The 20,776-nt window shown below is 43.3% G+C and overlaps 1 protein-coding gene across 6 annotated transcripts in view; it reads right to left on the bottom strand.

The window, feature by feature from the left end:
• SMYD4 (SET and MYND domain containing 4) overlaps positions 1 to 20,776 on the bottom strand; it is a 63,713-nt gene that overhangs the window by 3,770 nt on the left and 39,167 nt on the right. For 5 of the 6 annotated variants that reach the window (XM_053568650.1, XM_053568649.1, XM_053568651.1 and 2 more), the window contains 6 exons: positions 17,911 to 19,081; positions 4,692 to 4,874; positions 4,094 to 4,257; positions 2,490 to 2,622; positions 1,357 to 1,473; positions 1,034 to 1,157 (listed from right to left, as the gene is read on the bottom strand). In XM_053568650.1, the coding sequence (XP_053424625.1) occupies positions 1,034 to 1,157; positions 1,357 to 1,473; positions 2,490 to 2,622; positions 4,094 to 4,257; positions 4,692 to 4,874; positions 17,911 to 19,081 (1,892 nt within the window). Of the gene's footprint in view, positions 1 to 1,033; positions 1,158 to 1,356; positions 1,474 to 2,489; positions 2,623 to 4,093; positions 4,258 to 4,691; positions 4,875 to 17,910; positions 19,082 to 20,776 lie in introns of those variants that run through there. The other variant, XM_053568654.1, reaches the window with a different exon arrangement.

Genomic DNA, 20,776 nt, shown 5'->3' with positions numbered 1-20,776 from the left:
TTTAGATCTAAGAGCTTTCCACAATGTCGGGAGGAAATTCTCAAGTTTTAACTCTGTCAGTAAAACAGAGAGCAAAGATCTCTTCTATAGAGGAAATAAAGACGTTTCAACCATCTTAAAAACACTACAGAAGAAAAGTAATACACAAAAGAGCCCAATAAAAGACAGAACGGTAGCCTGGCTGTTTCCCATAACTCCAGGCCCTCTCCCTTCCCGCCTGTCCTCTTTCCGCCATCTTTCCGTGCCACCATAATGGTGTGCATGAATGTCCTGGCTGATGCTCTTAAGAGTATTAACAATGCTGAAAAGGGGCGGCGCCTGTGGCTCAGTGAGTAGGGCGCCGACCCCATATACCGAGGGTGGCGGGTTCAAACCCGGCCCCGGCCAAACTGAAACAAAAAATAGCCGGGCGCTGTGGTGGGCGCCTGTAGTCCCAGCTACTGGGGAGGCTGAGGCAAGAGAATCACCTAAGCCCAGGAGTTGGAGGTTGCTGTAAGCTGTGATGCCACAACACTCTACCAAGGGCGATAAAGTGAGACTCTGTCTCTACACACACAAAAAAACAAAACAAAAAAACAATGCTGAAAAGAAAGGCAAATGCCAGGTTCTTATAAGGCCGTTCTCCAAAGTATTGTCCGGTTTCTAACTGTGATGATGAAGCATGGTTACACTGGGGAATTCATTGGAGAATTTGAAATCATCGATGATCACAGAGCTGGGAAAATTGTTGTGAACCTCACAGGCAGGTTAAACAAGTGTGGAGTGATCAGCCCCAGGTTTGATGTACAACTCAAAAATCTAGAAAAATGGCAGAATAATCTGCTCCCATCCCACCAGTTTGGTTTCATTGTACTGACAACTTCGGCTGGCATCATGCACCATGAAGAAGCAAGAAGAAAACACACAGGAGGGAAAATCCTGGGATTCTATTCTAGAGATGTAATTCATACTTAAAAATAAAATGCCTCAATAGAGGGAAAAAAAAAGGACAGAACATGTCCTGGCAAAGTGCTAGGAAAAGAGAAAGACTTACCCATTGAAATAAATTTGGGCCAGTTTGAAGAGCTCATGGCCCATTTCAACACTGCATGGCCCATGGCGAACCTCAACCACTTGGAGACTCTTCTGTAGATGGGTAGCTGACTTCTCCCAGTCCCCTGTGAGAAAAAAATCATGTTCCAGAAAAGAACCACAATCACCTGTAAGTGAACATTCTCAAAGGAGGGGAAGCTGAATAGCAGGAAGAGCAATTTCTGAGTTTAAAGACTCAGAGGGAACCAACCAGACAAGGCCAGGATCACAACAAAAAAGAGGCAGACTGCTCCTGAAAGCAGAGAATGAGAACACACGCCATACCTAAGGCCGCATAGGCCTGGGCCAGGCCATCCTCGATTTCTCCTACCACGGTGTGTTCTGCTGACAGGAAGCTCTTGGCATCATCCTGGCACCCCAACAACCGCTGAATAGCTTGCTCTAGCAATTCAAAGGAAAAATGCCTTGCTATAGACACAAATCCAGTCCTAGAAATGAGAACCCAGGTCTCAAATTCTATCTCAGTTGGGTTGAATGTAGAAACTCCCCTTTATTTCTTAGTTGTCACCAACCCTCAGTGTCTGTTCCAATAAGGCTGTTATTCTCCTACATTTTCTCTTTCAATAGAAAAAGATGCTAGGTGAGAACTCCCTACATTCATCCTGGGTTTCCAACATCAGCTAATCAGCTATTTATTTAATTATTTAGTTAGTTAGAGACAGTTACATTTTGTTGCCCTCGGCAGAGTGCCATTGCATCATAGCTCACGGCAACCTCAAACTCTTAGGCTTAAGTGATTCTCTTGCCTCAACCTTCCAAGTAGCTGGGACTACAGGGGCCCACCACAATGCCTGTCTGATATCAGCTTTTTAAACACAACTAACTCTACACTCCACTTATGGTCAATTATTTCTCTTGACTCTAAAATCTAAGCTGAAGTTCAACTTTCATAAAGTAGGGCAAATAAATTCCCACAATGTCAACCTCTAAGGCAGAGTTTTCAAGGGTAATGGTGGAGTTTCACAACTCCTTTGCTGAAAAAAGCTGAACACTTATATCCATTTGGCACATGACCTACTACTTTCTAGAAGAGACTCGTTCTGTTCTAATCAGAAGTTACATCATCTAGCCCTGGAATTCAAATAAATGACACCAAACTTCTGGAACTGCATAAAGCTCATAGATGTCAGTGTTAACCCTTGGTCAGGGCTACTTTAACTTAGCTCTCTGACGTATAAGAAAACAACAGCTTAAATCATCTGGCCCTTTTCAAGGACACCACAGTCACTAAGCTGGTTAGGGTTTGGTCTCATTGGCCTATATAGCCATCTTGTGGCTGGTATGGGGATAATTAAATTCAATTCTTCAATCATTACTGAGAATCCCTGAGTCCAAGGTACTATCAGAATGAATTAAAGAGAAGGGGCTGGAAGACCAGAGCAGGGAGCCAGTCTCACCTAGTTCACCATTTCTGAGAAGCTTCCGGGCCATTTCAACCTCCTGTTGAAGGTCCTGTAACTGAGAAACTAGGTGGTTCCTGCTGATGGATTCTGTGCAAGATCTGTTGCCACAGCTCAGCATGTCATCTCCCTGTGGAAGTCAGTTTTATTTTTATTCCTCTGCCAGAGTTGGTATGTGCTTATATTACAGGATTGTTCCGTAGTTTCTGACCCCAAGGGGGAAAGAGCTTCCTGCAATAACACATCAGAACCAAAGCTGACTAGATTTGGTTTGATAGCAGCAATTCTAATGAAGGCGGTAGCTGATCTCACTTGAGATTTATTTTTTTTGAACAGAACTAGCAGAGTCCACAATTTCTTTCCATTTCTATAGTCCTTTCTCTATTCTCTTGGAGCCAGGACTTTAGATGATAGATACATTTGTAATGGTTATGAAAATGTCATAAGAAAACCAATAGAAAAAGGTGCTAGGGCTCAGCGCTTGTAGCTCAGCAACTAGGGCGCCAGCCACATACACTGGAGCTGGTGGGTTCAGACCCAGCCTGGGCCCACCAAATAACAATGACGACTACAATCAAAAAATAGCCAGGCATTGTGGTGGGCGTCTGTAGTTCCAGCTACTTGGGAGGCTGAGACAAGAGAATTGCTTAAGCCCAAGAGTTTGTGGTTGCTGTGAGCTATGACACCATGGCACTCTACCGAGTGTGACATAGTGAGACTGTCTAAAAAAAAAAAAAAGAAAGAAAAAGAAAAAGGTGCTAGGTGAGGTCTCCCACCCTGGCTTTCTAACACAACCAGCTCTGCATTCCACTAGTGGTTCCCTTATGAAGAATACTGAACCCTTTAAGAGAAGAGGAAACCTCTGAGGTGGACATCTGCTATGTTTCAATGCCAGTATCTATTTCCTCATTTGGTAACAGCAACCCAATTTCTCCCGAGAATCCTCTCTCACCCTCCTATGGTCAGTGCCCTATAGCTGAGGGGGTGACACGTGTCTCAGATGTGACCCATTCCTCTGGCACAAATGATTGGAGGAAAACAATGTGGCTCTAATTTTCCTCCAGCAAGTTATTAGGTCATTGAAACCCAATAACCTTTTTGCTCAGACTGCCCTTTGAATGGCACATGTCTTTATCTCCTGGGCAGGGAGGACAGGAGGCTGGGACTGCTGGCAGCCTTCTTGCCACCACAGAGGGAAGTCAGTTTGAGGATGCGGCTAACATCTAGATAATGGAGCTACGAGAGGTAGACGGAACAATTGGGTCTGAGCCCCTGGATCAAGTTGTATTTGAAGTAGCCTTACGTTGAGACTTTTCAATGATTTAACCTGAACAAATACAATCTAGTCTCCCTCTCCCCCCAGGCCAGTTTAGGTATGATTTTCTGTCATTTACAAAAGAAATATTACTAAATCCAACCTTTCCCTGTGGTTCCTTTGGAGGGGTAACCAGTGTGTGGAGATGACTGACTACAATGAAAGTAATATTACTGCTCACAGCACCCACAAGTCCCCGATGCTTCCTCCTAAAGACTTATCACTTTTGGGCTAGAAAACTGACCTCTGGGAAAAACAGAGAAGAAAAGGGAGACGAGAGATTTACCTGCATGGGTGTTCTGCATCTGTTACAACAGAATGCTTCCCACCTGGGCCCTGCAGCCACTTTGTCCGCCTCCGTTTGACAAGCTGGACAGTTGCAGTCAAAGAAATATTGAGACCTCAGCTTCTGTTGCCTTTCAGCAACACCCATCCGGCTCTCATGAGGCCCTGGGGAGAGATCACCTCAGCTAATATTTAAAGCAGGCGAGAGTCAACACTAGTTAAAAACCTTCAGCTTATCAGAGGGCCTAGACAATTATTTACCATGTGACAGCTACCCTTCACTCAAACATCTGTGGAAATGGATACTAAAATAAGCTTCCAAGTTGCTGAGACAGGAAGAAAAGGAAGCCAAGAAGTTGTTCTAGCTCATTTTCAGAATAGGAAGTTTACAGGGATTAAGCAGTGAGAGAAACAGTATAGCCACGATAGGGCCCTAGTAAGAAGGTCTTTCTCTCTCTTTTGGTCTAAGTATGTACTGCTTCCTCCGCGAAACAAACACTAGACAGGCGAAGTCACTGCCCGGGGGCTTGCTCATTCTTACCCACCCTGTCCTTTTCTGCTGGAGAAAGGCAGGACAGTAGTGAGGAGACATGGCTCACCATAGCAGTGGAGAATCTCTTGCCCTTTTCCAATCTGCTGTGATGCCCGAATGGTGGCGACAGTGCCACTGAAGGATATGCTGGTGTTGGGGCTGCAGGAGTGGTTCAGGAGGCTGACAACAGGGAAGACGCCTGTGGCAAGGCGCACCTGCCTACTGTTGGTAATGATGTTCTCTTTAGATCCTGAAAGTGCAAGAGGGAAAAGGGAAGATGTGTCAGGACATCTATTCCTCAGAAGATGAGCTGGGCAGCTGGGCCTGAAGCCCATGTGAGTCATGGTTCCACAGCCGGATCTAATACAAATCAGATGGAACATGACTCACAGCAAGCTCTGGTCCCCAGGAAGCAAAGTGAACGAACACACGAAAAGTCCACCAGAATCCTGGAACCTAACCGTTGTGTCCCCATTCCACAAAAATATCCAAAGATTGGAACTTATAAAAAATAAAATACAAAAGGAATTATCAGGGCGGCGCCTGTGGCTCAGTGAGTAGGGCGCCGGCCCCATATGCCGAGGGTGGCGGGTTCAGACCCAGCCCCGGCCAAACTGCAACCAAAAAATAGCCGGGCGTTGTGGCAGGAGCCTGTAGTCCCAGCTACTCAGGAGGCTGAGGCAAGAGAATCGCCTCAGCCCAGGAGTTGGAGGTTGCTGTGAGCCGTGTGACGCCACGGCACTCTACCGAGGGCAATAAAGTGAAAACTCTGTCTCTACAAAAAAAAAAAAAAAAAAAAAAGGAATTATCAGCAAGGAGGTTTCTAGACAGATAGTTTCACAATATTTGCGAGGGAGGACATAGAAACCAGAGTACTTATTGAGATTATTTCCCAAAGACTTTTACAGCCTAAGTGCTTTTGTTTACTTGGTCTTTGGTGGGGTAATAGAACAAGTGACTTAGTTACTGTCCCAAACTTTATATATTTAGGTAGGCTTAAATTATGTTAACCTTATGTTAACCTCTTCTTTGTGCCCTTTGTCCCACCTTTATGGGAAATCAGTCTGCAGTTTTCACCGAAGAAAAACTCTCTTTTAGCTTTATTCAAGACAGTCTCATGTTCCAAACAATCTCTTTGCAACACAATTAGCCAGCAACTTAACTACATGACTGAAAATTATTAAGGAGGGAAGAAAAAAGCCTCTAAGTAATGATGCTGTTTCTGGACCCAAAGTCATATACTTATATTCATTTGTGAGAGCTTCGTACTCATGTGTAGGCCTACTTGTCCTTACTTTAGGTCTAATTAGCTTGGCCATTCAGTTCCTCAGGCACAGTCGTCCAAAGGCAGAGAACTAGTAAGGGGAGAAGATGAGAGACAGGTTTTTCCTGACAATGGCAAAAGAGTTCACAGACTGGGGGAAGGAGGCAGAAAAGTCATATAACAAGGTAACAGCCTTAGGGCAAATAAAAACACTAGTACCGTTCAAGTTCTACTATACCTGAAACATTTCACTTAGCAAGAGGCTTTCAGGGGTGTCTAACATTTTAGTTTCTCTGTGCTATACTGGAAGAAGTGTTGTCTTGGGCCACCCATTAAATACACAAACACTGCCGGGTGCAGTGGCTTAATCCTGTAATCCTTGCACTCTGAAAGGCTGAGGTGGGTGGACTGCCTGAGCTCACGAGTTCCAAACCACGCTAAGCAAGGGCAACATCCTGTCTCTACTAAAAATAGAAAAACTAGCCGGGCGTTGTGGCGGGTGCCTATAGTCTCAGCTACTTGGGAGGCTGAGGCAAGAGGATGACTTGCATCCAAGAGTTTGAGAATGCTGTGAGCTGTGGTGCCATGGCACTCTACCCAGACTGACAGAATGAGACCGTGTCTCAAAAACATCAATCAATCAATAAATACACAAACACTAACAAAAGCTGATAAGAAAAAAAAATTATGTGTATAATTTTTGTGATAGCAGTCAACACAGGTAAGCAAAAAAGTCCTTACATAATCCATATGTGACCCTTGGGCCAGGGTGGACACCCCTGTTAGACTGACAGCACACCCACGTGAGGTTTTTGTTTTTGGGTTTTGAGACAGGTCTCACTTTGTTGCCTGGGCTAGAGTGCAGTGGTATCATCATAGCCCACTGCAACCTCTAACTTCTGGGCTCAAGGGATCTTCCTGCCTCCGCCTCCTTGAGGAGCTGGGATCACAGCTATGTGCTGCCATGGGTGGCTATTTTTTTTTTTTTTTGAGACAGAGTTTCACTATGTCGCCCTCAGTAGAGTGCAACCTCAAACTCTTGGGCTTAAGCGATTCTCTTGCCTCAGCCTCCTAAGCAGCTGGGACTATAGGTGTCCGCCACAACGCCTGGCTATTTGTTGTTGTTGTTGTAGTTGTCATTGTTGTTTGGCAGGCCTGAGTCAGGTTCTAACCTGCCAGTCCTGGTACATGTGGCTGGCACCCTAGCCGCTAAGTTACAGGCAACGACCCAACCTGGCTATCTAAAATACTTTTTTGTAGAGATGAAGTCTTGCTGTGTTGCTGAGGGTGGGCTTAAGCAATCCTCATGCCTCGTTCTCCCAAAGCACTGGGGTTATAGGCATGAGCCGCCATGCCCAGCCAGCATGGGTTTAATAGCCAAATACATCCCAGGAGTGTGTACATAGTATAGATAGCCTTGGCCATCCAGAAAGGCTTAAATTATATTCAGTAGCCTCAGTTTAAGCATGAGGAAAATCATGTTTCCAACAAAATAGGGTGAAAGATGAAAGATATTGGTATTTAAAATGACACATTCAGTTTTCTGGGTAATTGGAAAACTATCAGATAATCACAATATATATACCAGGAATCTCAATAAACCATTCACCAAGGAAGTAAGTAGTTTAGGTACAAATGTAATGAAAAAAGAAAATATCGGGCGGCACCTGTGGCTCAGTCGGTAAAGCGCCGGCCCCATATACCGAGGGTGGCGGGTTCAAACCCGGCCCCGGCTGAACTGCAACCAAAAAAAAATAGCTGGGCGTTGTGGTGGGCGCCTGTAGTCCCAGCTACTTGGGAGGCTGAGGCAAGAGAATCGCTTAAGCCCAGGAGTTGGAGGTTGCTGTGAGCTGTGTGATGCCACGGCACTCTACCTAGGGCCATAAAGTGAGACTCTGTCTCTACAAAAAAACAAAACAAACAAAAACAAACAAACAAACATACAAAAAGAAAATATCATGACCCATCATGTGAAAATGTTCTAGAAAGGAAAACATTAAATATAGAGATAATGTTGTCTCTCTGCAGACAATTCTGTTATCTGTTGCCATGGAGGACGAGAAGAGAACAAATAAATACAATTCACAGGAATCCAAATGACTCAATTTTCATCACTAATTCTAGAAATTGTATTAAAACCTTTCTCGGAGCTTCTCCTGATGCTTAACTGATTTTTGTTTCCTCTCCTTTCCCCTTTGCCCAATGCCTACCTTCCGGTATATGTGCTAATGAGCAGTGAAAATGCTAAAAGGCAGGCAGCAGGAAGGAGCAGTACAGGGCATGAACAATTCCTAGTCTGAATAATCAGCCTCTGCATAATTAAAAGTAGACTTGCATTCCCAACTACTGATAACTGGCAATCTATATTAGAACAGTTGCTAAAATTTTCCCAGAAAAAATTATCACAATACAGTGAGTAATGTCAGCTTTGTGAATTATTTATAGATTGTCCTCTAACTAAAGCAGGCTCAGGAACTAAGTAGTGTGTTTATGCCAGAGTTGAATATCTCCCTAATTATTTCTAAAAAAATTAAGTATCGTTGGCACCTGTAGCTCAGTGGATAGTCGCCGGCCACAATACACGGAGGCTGGCAGGTTGGAACCCAGCCCGGGCCAGCTAAACAACGACAACTGCAACAAAAAATAGCCGGGTGTTGTGGTGGGTGCCTGTAATCCCAGCTACTTAGGAGGCTGAGGCAAGAGAATCACTTAAGCCCAAGAGTTTGAGGTTGCTGTGAGCTGTGATGCCACAGCACTCTACCAAAGCCGACATAGTCAGACTGTGTCCTAAAAAAAAAAAAAAATCAATACTTAATTTTATTAAGCCACTTTATTTATTTTTTAATTTTAAAATTAATAAATTTAAATATTAATAAAATTAATAAATTTTAAAATTAAGTATTGATTTCTTTTTTTTTTTTTTTTTTGCAGTTTTTGGCCAGGGCCAGGTTTGAACATGGCCGGTACATGGGGCCAGCTCCTTTGAGCCACAGGCGCTGCCCTAAGTATTGATTTAAAAAAAAAAAAAAAAAATCACTCGATATTTTGCTCATCTATTAGTAGAGATAATAGAAAGTGAGAGGGCAGCGCCTGTGGCTCAAGGAGTAGGGTGCTGGTCCCATATGCCGGAGGTGGTGGGTTCAAACCCAGCCCCAGCCAAAAAAAAAAAAAAAAAAGAAAGTGAGAATATGTATGTATCGTATCAACCAAATTTAATATGTTGACATTTTGTATTTAAAAAAAAAGAGGGAGTGATTCTTTACCAAAAGCGTACCTCAGGAATATCCCTACTGCATTTAAAATGAGATTCAAGTAAAGAAAAAAAGAATTAATTCATAATACTTCCAGAACATACTTACTTTGGTATATATTCTGCAAAACGAGACATTTGTATGTGTGTGAACTAATCAAGGACACAAACTAAAGTTAGATTCCTTGGTTGCTGAAGAGTAAAAGCAAAGGGCAGTACATTGATGTGAAGCAACACAGAATCTTATTAAGCCTTGAGATGACATGAATCCAGATAGATATGAATGTGCCATTGCCACTAAAATGGAACCACACATATCAATGTCTAGAATATCATCTGTGGCCAATTCTGTCCCTTGAGATAAGTCAGTGAGAGGTTTCTGAGGAACTTTTGATTAAACAGGATTTATGCAAAGATTATAACACAAATTTTTATAGGTTTTTGTCAAAGTTTATCCTAGTTAACACTTTAATACTTCTTCTATGGTACTAATGAAACAGCTGCTAATGAAATTCAATGAGAACACTAAATTGAGAAGTGTTGGAACCCCAAAGAAATAATAAAAAGGGATATAACAAGATTAGAAATATGAGCAGACTAAACCAAAATTAGATTGAATTAAAAAATGAAAGCGAACATTGCTGGTGGGCGGGTAACTGTTACAACCTTCTCGGAGGGCAATTTTATAATATGTATCAAGTGCCTTAAAAATGTTCATATAGACACTTTTACACTGCTGGTGGGACTGCAAACTAGTACAACCTTTCTGGAAGGAAGTATGGAGAAGCCTCAAAGCACTCAAGCTAGACCTCCCATTTGATCCTGCAATCCCATTACTGGCCATCTACCCAGAAGGAAAAAAATCCTTTTATCATAAGGACACTTGTACTAGACTGTTTATTGCAGCTCAATTTACAATCGCCAAAATGTGGAAACAGCCTAAATGCCCACCAACCCAGGAATGGATTAACAAGCTGTGGTATATGTATACCATGGAATACTGTTCAGCTATTAAAAAAATGGAGACTTTACATCCTTCGTATTAACCTGGATGGACGTGGAAGACATTATTCTTTTTTTTTTTTTTTGCAAATGTTGTTTATTTTTTTTTTTTTATTTTTATTTTTTTGTAGAGACAGAGTCTCACTTTATGGCCCTCGGTAGAGTGCCATGGCATCACACAGCTCACAGCAACCTCCAACTCCTGGGCTTAAGCGATTCTCTTGCCTCAGCCTCCCGAGAAGCTGGGACTACAGGCGCCCGCCACAACGCCCGGCTATTTTTTGGTTGCAGTTTGGCCGGGGCAGGGTATGAACCCGCCACCCTCGGTATATGGGGCCGGCGCCTTACCGACTGAGCCACAGGCGCCGCCCGGAAGACATTATTCTTAGTAAAGCGTCACAAGAATGGAGAAGCATGAATCCTATGTACTCAATTTTGATATGAGGACAATTAATGACAATTAAGGTTATGGGGGGGGAGCAGAAAGAGGGACGGAGGGAGGGGGGTGGGGCCTTGGTGTGTGTCACACTTTATGGGGGCAAGACATGATTGCAAGAGGGACTTTACCTAACAATTGCAATCAGTGTAACCTGGCTTATTGTACCCTCAATGAATCCCCAACAATAAAAAAAAAAAAAAAAGTTCATATAGAAATGTTACCATTTGAATTATTTTTATTATTAAAAACAAATTAAAACTACAAAAGGAATATATGATAGTCAGAAAAAATTAAGAAACTGAATATTACAGGGCGGCACCTGTGGCTCAGCGGGTAGGGCGCCGGCCCCATATGCCAAGGGTGGCCGGTTCAAACCCGGCCCCGGCCGAACTGCAACAACAACAACAAAAAAATAGCCAGGTGTTGTGGCGGGCGCCTGTAGTCCCAGCTACTTGGGAGGCTGAGTCAAGAGAATCACCTAAGCCCAAGGATTTGGAGGTTGCTGTGAGCTGTGTGACGCCATGGCACTCTACCGAGGGCGATAAGGTGAGACTCAGTCTCTACAAAAAAAAAAAAGAAACTGAATATTACAGAAAAAATGATAGCTGTATTTATCTAGCAAATAGAACATTTTGTCTTTTACTCCCTAACCTAAAACGCACATAATTAAAAAAGCAAACCAACTAAAGAACTCTGCCAATGTGAGAGGCAAAAAAAATGGCATCTTGATTTAAATTACTAGAGAGAGGTTAGAAGTCGACCATTTTTATTACTTTTTTTTTTTCTTGAGACAGAGTCTCAAGCTATTGCCCTGGGTAGAGTGCCATAGTGTTATAGCTCACAGCAACCTCCAACTCTTGGGCCTAAGTGATTCTCTTACCTCAGCCTCCCAAGTAGCTGGGATTACAGCGCCCACCACAACGCCCAGCTATTTGGCAGCTCAGGCTGATTCGAACCCGCCAGCTCTGGTGTATGTAGCTGGTGCCCTAACCGCTTGAGCTACAAGCACCAAGCCTTTTTTTTTTTTTACTGTTTTGATAAAGTGCTTGCTGATGTGTACTTTTATCTACCATAAAATTCACCCACTTTATTTATTTATTGTAAGACAGAGTCTCACTTTGTCACCCTTGGTAGAGTGCCATAGCATCACAGCTCACAGCAACCTCAAATTCTTGGGCTTAGGACGATTCTCTTGCCTCAGCCTCCTGAGTAGCTGGGACTACAGGCGCCCGCCACAATGCCTGGCTATTTTTCTGCTGCAGTTGTTTACATGGCCTGGGCTGGGTTCGAACCCAACACCCTTGGTGTATGTGGCTGGCACTGAGCCAGATTCCACTTCTTTTTTTTTTTTTTTTTTCCATAGAGACAGAGTCTCACTTTATGGCCCTTGGTAGAGTGCCGTGGCCTCGCACAGCTCACAGCAACCTCCAACTCCTAGGCCCAAGCGATTCTCTTGCCTCAGCCTCCCGAGTAGCTGGGACTACAGGCACCCACCACAACGCCCAGCTATTTTTTGGTTGCAGTTTGGCCGGGGCCAGGTTTGAACCCGCCACCCTCGGTACATGGGGCCGGCGCCTTACCGACTGAGCCACAGGCACCGCCCTCCACTTCTTGATGGTAGAAACATTTGCAAAATGTTAAGTTGCAAAGAGGCAAACATATAGGGATATGAGAAACTATTATGGTCATATTTGCAAACAAATGCTTTCAGGCTCCCCCCGTCCCTCAGTATGGATGAGAATACTGAGATACAAGATCAGGGAATCTGGACTTCTGCCTCCCTGTCCAATGTTCTCATGCTTTCAAGGACTTCTTTCACCTGCATTCTCTATCTTCTTTACCCATTTTGTGCTTTTGATATTTGGTACTTAGCTATCTTTTAAGTGCTTAAATTTGGTATTATACAGTAGTTTAAAAAGTCTCTCCACTCTAAGACTATATTATAAATGTTTACTTATCCTTTTCTCAATATTTTATGATTTAATTTTTAAATATTTCATTTTTAATGATATTTCGGGGGGGGACAGAGTCTCCCTCAGTTACCCTGGAGTTGAGTGCTGTGGCATCATAGCTCACAGCAACCTCAAGTAATCCTTTTGCTTTAGCCTCCCATAGCTGGGACTACAGGTGCCTGCCACAACTCTAGCTCTTCCTCAGACTAGTCTTGAACTCCTGAGTGAACCACCCACCTCGGCCTCCCAGAGTGCTACGATTCCAGGCATAAGCCACTGTACCCAGCCGCTTTTAAGGATTTGAAGAAAGAATCCAATACTTTTTGGGGGACTATCATCAATTCCATATCATTTTTAATTATTGTAGCTTAACGCTGGTATGAAATCTGATAGTACCATGACCCTTCAGTTTTCTTTTAAAAATGGCTATTATCACTCACTTATTTAAGATGAACTTTAAAACACTGTCAAGTTTCAAGAAAAACCCAATTGTGATTTTGTTTGAAATAGGATTAAAGTAATTAGGTTAAGGTAGGAAAACTGCCATTTTTACAGTGTTTAGTCTTTCCACTAAGAATATGGGAGGTCTCTATGGTTATCCAAGCCTTTTATATCCACCCAAATTAAAATACCTTTGAATTTTCAGCAAAAAGACTTACTTAGTCACATATTATTATTTCTTTCATAAACTGCTAGATGTAACATGGCAGTGATATATTCAGGGTTTCTACAAGTGAGAATTGGACTATCTTTTTTTTTTTGGCTTTGTAAAATTATTAAGGAAGATTTTGAGGTTATCAGATGCTCTAAAACAGTTGTAATCTGTTCTCAAGAGAAAATTTTTTCTGTTCTTTCTTTTAAAATTGTAGTTAAATATGTCTAAGATTTTTAAAGAACTCATCTGGAAAAGAATGGGTCCAGCTTTATGATAGCTTAATTCTTCTGCAATTACTGTTTTTTTTGAAGTGTCTTTTTCCAATTAGGACAATTTAGGCAATTTGTATATCTAAGAACCTGTCTAATATATGCAATTTTAATAGTCTAAAATTGCATTAATTTTTTAAAATTTAAAAATAAATTTACATTACTGGCTTTATCCCCTTCATTATTTGTAATTTTGTGGGGCTTATTTTCCTAAATAGATTTATTAATTAGATTTGCAAGATTTCTATGTCTGGGGGCTGTAACACTGTAGCCTGTAAGCTAAATCCTGCCTGCCGCTTGTTTTTATATAGCTTATGGTCTAAGAATGGTTTTTATATGTGTAAGTGGTTGAAAAAAAATCAAAAGAATAGGGCGGCGCCTGTGGCTCAGTGAGTAGGGCGCCGGCCCCATATGCCGAGGGTGGTGGGTTCAAACTCAGCCCCGGCCAAACTGCAACAACAAAAAAATAGCCGGGCGTTGTGGCGGGTGCCTGTAGTCCCAGCTGCTTGCGAGGCTGAGGCAAAAGAATCACATAAGCCCAAAAGCTGGAGGTTGCTGTGAGCCGTGTGACACCACAGCACTCTACCGAGGGCGGTAAAGTGAGACTCTGTCTCTACAAACAAACAAACAAAAAAATCAAAAGAGTAATTCTCATGACATCAAAAATAAAAAATTCTGGCTTAGTGCCTGTAGCACAGTGGTTATAGCACTAGCCACATACATTCAGGGTGGTAGGTTCGAACCTGATCCCGGCCAGCTAAACAACAATGACAACTGCAACAAAAAGTAGCCGGGCGTTGTGGCTTGTGCCTGTAGTCCCAGCTACTTGGAAGGCTGAGGCAAGAGAATCACTTAAGCCTAAGAGTCAGAGGTTGCTGTGAGCTGTGACACCACAACACTCTACTGAGGGTGACATAGTGAGACTCTGTCTTACAATAAATAAATAAATAAAAATTTTTTTATTTTAAATTTTTATTTTTATTTTTTATTTATTTTTTTTTTTTGTAGAGACAGAGTCTCACTTTATGGCCCTCGGTAGAGTGCTGTGGCATCATACAGCTCACAGCAACCTCCAGCTCCTGGGCTTAAGCGATTCTCTTGCCTCAGCCTCCGGAGCAGCTGGGACTACAGGTGCCTGCCACAGCACCCGGATATTTTTTTTTTGTTGCAGTTTGGCCAGGGCTGGGTTTGAACCCGCCACCCTCGGCATATGGGGCCGGTGCCCTACTCACTGAGCCACAGGCGCCGTCCAAATTTTTATTTTTTTGAGAGTGTCTCACTTAGTCATCCTGGGTAGAGTGCTGTGGCATCCTAGCTCATTGCATCTCAAACTCCTGGGCTCAAGCCATCCTCCTGCCTCAGCCTCCTAAGTGGCTGGACTACAGGTGCCCACCACAACACCCTGGCTAGTTTTTCTATTTTAGTAGAGATGGGTTTGTTCAGGCTGGCCTCGAACTTCTGAGCTTGGCCTCCCAGAGTGCTCAGATTACAGGTGTGAGCTACCACACCCAGCTGGATTATTATTATTATTTTTTTTTGTGGTTTTTGGCCGGGTCTGGGTTTGAACCCGCCACCTCCAGCATATGGGACCGGCGCCCTACTCCTTGAGCCACAGGCACCGCCCTGGATTTTTTTTTTTTTAAACACAGGTGAATGTACCCAAAGGAAACATAATTCTGGAAAATATTCAACAGATACATACATATATATATATATATATATATATATATTTTTTTTTTTTTGTAGAGACAGAGTCTCACCATACCGCCCTCGGGTAGAGTGCCGTGGCGTCACACGGCTCACAGCAACCTCCAACTCCTGGGCTTAAGCGATTCTCTTGCCTCAGCCTCCTGAGCAGCTGGGACTACAGGTGCCCGCCACAACGCCCGGCTATTTTTTGGTTGCAGTTTGGCAGGGGCTGGGTTTGAACCCGCCACCCTCGGCATATGGGGCCGGCGCCCTACTCACTGAGCCACAGGCGCCACCCTCAACAGATATATTTTAAAAGGCAGCAATGGCCCAAAGAAGCAGAGGAAAGCAGAGAAGCAAGGAGGGACTAACCTGAAATGTGATTTAGTAATATTATGAAACCAGGCCAGTGCTAATTTTAGATGTTCCATATGCTTGGGTGGGGAAGAGAGTCTTGCCCCAAAACACCTCTCATGATACACCTGTATTATGCCATACAACTTGGCAGCTGAATTAAAATTAAACATAAAAATATATAAAAATAGGCTGACAAATTCTAGATTACTTAATGTGAGAAAGTCAAAAGCACTAAGTGTATACAGTTTAGTTAAGCCACATTTAATATTAACCTGTCTCCAAATTCTAGGTTTATCCAACACTCAGTTTCTTCTCTCAAAATAGAGCTTACTAGAAAAACTAAGAAAAGTATAATGAATGGGCCTGGTGCAGTAGCTCATGCCTGTAATTCTAGCAGTCTGGGAGGCTGAGGCAGGTGGATTGGGCAGATTGCTTATTGAATTCAGGAGTTCGAGACCAGCCTTAGCAAGGGCAAGATTTTGTCTCTAATAAAAATAGAAAAAAATCAGCTGGGCGTCATGGTGGGTGCCTGTAGCTCCAGCTACTTGGGAGGCTGATGCAAGAAGATCACTTGAACCCAGGAATTTGAGGTTGCTGTGAGCTAATCTGATGTCATGGCATTCTAGCTCAGGCAACAGACTGAGACTCTGTCTCAAAAAATAGAAAAAAAAGAAAAGAAAAAGAAAAAGGAAAAGAAAAGAAGAAAGAAAAGTATAATGGATGGATTAAATCAAAAGACATTTTCTGCTAAAATGGAGATCATATGGTAAAAATACTGCAAATGCCATTTCTTTTCTTTTTTTTTTTTTTGTAGAGACAGAGTCTCACTTTATGGCCCTCGGGTAGAGTGCCGTGACCTCACACAGCTCACAGCAACCTCCAACTCCTGGGCTTAAGCGATTCTCTTGCCTCAGCCTCCCGAGTAGCTGGGACTATAACCCAGCCACAACGCCTGGCTATTTTTTGGTTGCAGTTTGGCCGAGGCCGGGTTTGAACCCGTCACCCTCGGTATATGGGGCCGGCACCTCACCGACTAAGCCACAGGCGTGGCCCCGCCATTTCTTTTTTAATAATAGTTTGCCTACTGTCAGTATAGACATACTGGAGATGTCACTCATAATGTTTTTGGGCACATCCAACCTCCCTATCTAGGTTAAATAATGTTACCAGTAGAAGCCAGTTCAGAAAAGCAGAGTGAGGCTGGCTGGCCTGTATCTGGAGGAGGCCTCTTGATGGCTGGCCACCTAATCAAAGGACAAGCCATATAGAGGCTGGCCAACAGCTTATGATGTAGTATGGTGTAAAAAGCTGTGCTGGATTCTTCTTTTGGAAATTTAGCACAGAAGAATGGGAAAAATTTGGCCAGGTGCCACGCCTATAATCCTAGCACTCTGGGAGGTTAAGGCGGGTGGATCACCCTAGGCCAGGAGTTCAAGACCAGCCTGAGCAAGAGTGAGACCTGCCTCTATTAAAAACAGAAAAACTAGCCAGGCGTTGTGATTGGTACCTGTAGTCACAGATTCTTGGGAGACTGAGGTATGAGAATTGCTTGAGCCCAGAAGTTTGAGCCATTGCTGTGAACTATGACTCTACTCAGAGTGACAGAGTGAGACTGTCTCAAAAAAAAAAAAAAAAAAAAAAAAAAGAAGGAATGGGAGAAATTTGTCAAAGAGAAAGAGAAGAGACAGAGGAACTGAGTGAGTTAAGAGTGTGATACTTCACTCAATATCAGGCCCTGTTCTTTCTGCATTCTGATTTAATTATTGTTTTTGGCCAGTGCTGGGTTTGAACCCGCCACCTCCGGCATATGGGGCTGGCACCCTACTCGTTTGAGCCACAGGCACCACCCTAGATTTTAACTTTTTAAAGAATTTTTACAAGCATAAATCTATAAAGTTAAGTGAGATGAAACTACCATTTTACAAATGAGAAAACTGAGGCGGGCAGAGTGAGATCAAATAATTTGGGGTCACATAGTTTTTTTTTTTGAGACAGAGTCTCAAGCTGTTGCCCTGGGTAGGGTGCCATGGCGTCACAGCTCACAGCAACCTCCAACTATTGGGCTTAAGCCATTCTCTTGCCTCAGCCTCAAGTAGCTGGTACTACAGGCACCAGCCACAACGCCCAGCTATTTTTTTTTGGGTTGTAGTTGTCATTGTTGTTTGGGAGGCATGGTCTGGATTTGAACGCACAAGCTCCAGTGTATGTGGCTGGCACCCTAGCCGCTGAGCTACAGATGCTGAGCCTTGGGTCAGTTTTTCAATGGCATAATGATATAATACAAGACAGTCGTGTTTTCCCATTAGTTCACTGGTTTGAATGCTCTTGTTTTCTTCTGCAGTCTTTCTCCCCAAACATCAGCTGTATCAAGAACTATATCATAAAGCAGAAAAGTAAGTTTCTCCTTACCTGTCTGCTGTATGGTAGTTATTGCCTGGGCATTGCACTGCAGCTGTAATATGTGTCGCAGCATGGCCACTCCCCAAATATCCAAATCTGGACAGAACTCTGGACTTGCTGCTGCTTTCAGCTTAGAGGATTTCAGACCTGTTGTGAATGGCTGTAAACTGGCTGCTCCTAGCTGTCTGCACAGTACAGAAACACTTAGAGCACAGAGAAATTTGTGCTCTGGGCTGTGGTTTTCAGTATGGGACAAAAGGTTGAAGACAGCATTATAATTATTCTCATACTTCCCACTAATATTATCACATCCAGGAATTGGGGTCTGAACTATTTTGCCATTTTCTTCATTTGCCCCCAAGTCATAATTAAGTGTCTTGACCAGATTCTTGCTTTCAGGTGAATAGATGTCCTTGAGACTAGTCTCATCACAAAGCTTCCTTAGGATTTTGCCTACATCCTCAAATCTAGCTAATAGAGTCAACCTCAGGGCAATGTGGCAAAAGATACCCAGTGTGAGAAGCAGCCCCCCTAGAGAGCACTCTATACTATGGTAGAGCTCCCAGGCTTGCTGCCTACACTCATGGCTGCAATACTTGGCATAGCTGCATCCATCACAAGGAACTGTGGCCAAAGTGTGCCTTAAACATTGGTGACAGTAGAGGTCCCCATTGGTGATTCTGGTTCTCCACTTGCTGTCTAAGCCGTGATGCAGTGGTTGCATTTCTCCTGGATTAAGGACACTCACAAAAGCATCCTCTTTCACCAGGAGCTCTCCTGGGAGAATATCTCTTGTGGCAATCAGATAGCGGCCTTTTACAGGGTCAGTGCATAAGGTGACAGATGACGATGCACTGGAAATTTGTTCATTCTCTTCCCTTAGGTCCATGTCCTCAAAGGCTTTGGGTAGAGCTGCTGGGAAGATTTCTGTGAGATTTGTCTTTTCTTGTATCTTCATTTTCAGACAACACAGGTTTTTCTGTAGAATCTGAAAGGGGGAATCTGCTAGGGTGGGTTTGACAGTGAAGTTATTAATACTTTCAAGATCACTGATGGTCTGGCTTGCCTCCTGCAGTCTCCCCAGGGTCACCAGACATTCTGCTTTACGCAACATTATCTTGGGTTGTAATCTTTCTGGATACCCATGCAGCTGTGCTCTGATAATGTCGTTAAGACATGTCTGAAAACAGAAAGGAAATCTCAAAATGATCTTTTGTCCCCACTCTTCAATGTCTACTGAAAATGTTTCCAAACATCTATAGGAAAGTTAAGGATTATTAAAAATGAACAACTGGCTGGGTGCAGTGGCTCATCCCTGCAATCTAGCATTCTGGGAGGATGAGGTGGGTGGATTGCTTGAGCTCAGGAGTTTAAGACCAGCCTGAGCAGGCATGAGACCTCATCTCTACTAAAAACAGGAAACCTAGTTGGGTGTTGTGGTGGGTGCCCATAGTCCCAGCTACTCTGGAGGCTCAGGCAAGAGGATTGCTTGAGCCCAGGAGTTTGAGGTTGCCATGATCTATGATGCCACAGCACTCTACACAGGGCAACTGAATGAGACTCTGTCTTAAAAAACAAAAGAAACAACTACAACCATCTGCTCATTTAAATCACATTCTATTGTGTGATGTCTTGAATGATTAGTGATACTTGCTGAGGACATTATATTTAATTATACTTATATATATTTTTTTATTATTATTTTTTATTACTTGGAGAAAGAGTCTCACTCAGCTAGAGTGCAATGGCATGATCATAACTCACTGTAACCTCAAACTCCTAGGCTCAAGCAATCCTCCAACCTCAGCCTTCCGAGTAGCTGGAACTACAGGTACATGCTACCACGCCTGGCTGTATTGTCATAGGTCACAGCAACCTTGAACTCTTGGGCTTGAACAATCCTCTTGTCTCAGCCTCCTGAGTAGCTGGGACTAGAGGTGCTCACCACAATGCCTGGCTAGTTTTTCTATTTTAAGTAGAGATAGGGTCTTGCTCTTGCTCAGGCTGGTCCAGAACTTCTGAGCTCAAGCAATCCACCCACCTCAGCATCCCAGAGTGCTGGGATTACAGGCGTGAGCCTCTGTGCCTGGACTTTTTTTTTTTTTAATTTCAGGTTATTGAGGGTATAAACAACCAGGTCACAATTTTTGAATTTGTTAGGTAGAATCTCTCTTGTAGTTGTGTATTTCTGTTTTTGGTAGAGACAGGGTCTTTCTTAGCTCAGGCTGGTCTCAAACTCCTGATCTCAAAAGATCTTCCTGCCCCCAGGGTGCTAGGATATAGTGGTGAGCCATCATGCCTAGCCAATATTTTTTGTTTTATTTTACAGATAGAAGAATTATAGTAAGGGACCTCCCCCTTCCTGGTACTAATATCCTTTACAACCCTTGTGTAATGTAACCATGTGTGTCCATCATTTAGCTCTCAATTATTTTTATTTATTTTTTTTTTTTTGTAGAGACAGAGTCTCACTTTATGGCCCTCGGTAGAGTGCCGTGGCCTCACACAGCTCACAGCAACCTTCAACTCCTGGGCTTAAGCAATTCTCTTGCCTCAGCCTCCCGAGCAGCTGGGACTACAGGCGCCCGCCACAACGCCCGGCTATTTTTTGGTTGCAGTTTGGCCGGGGCCGGGTTTGAACCCGCCACCCTCGGCATATGGGGCCGGCGCCTTACCGACTGAGCCACAGGCGCCGCCCTAGCTCTCAATTATTAATGAGTACGTGTGGTGTTTGTTTCTCCATCCTGAGATACTTCACCTAGCATAATGTATTCTTTTTTTAAGTAAGTAGAACATTTTGAAGATTATTCCTATAGTAATATAGCTCATCCTTACAAGCACTGTGACATCCTGGAAAAAACACTTGCAATTCATA

Source organism: Nycticebus coucang, chromosome 18 (assembly GCF_027406575.1).
Source record: "Nycticebus coucang isolate mNycCou1 chromosome 18, mNycCou1.pri, whole genome shotgun sequence".
Lineage (NCBI taxonomy): Eukaryota > Metazoa > Chordata > Mammalia > Primates > Lorisidae > Nycticebus > Nycticebus coucang.
Note: the sequence above shows the minus strand (reverse complement) of the source record. Positions and strands in the feature narration are given on the sequence as shown.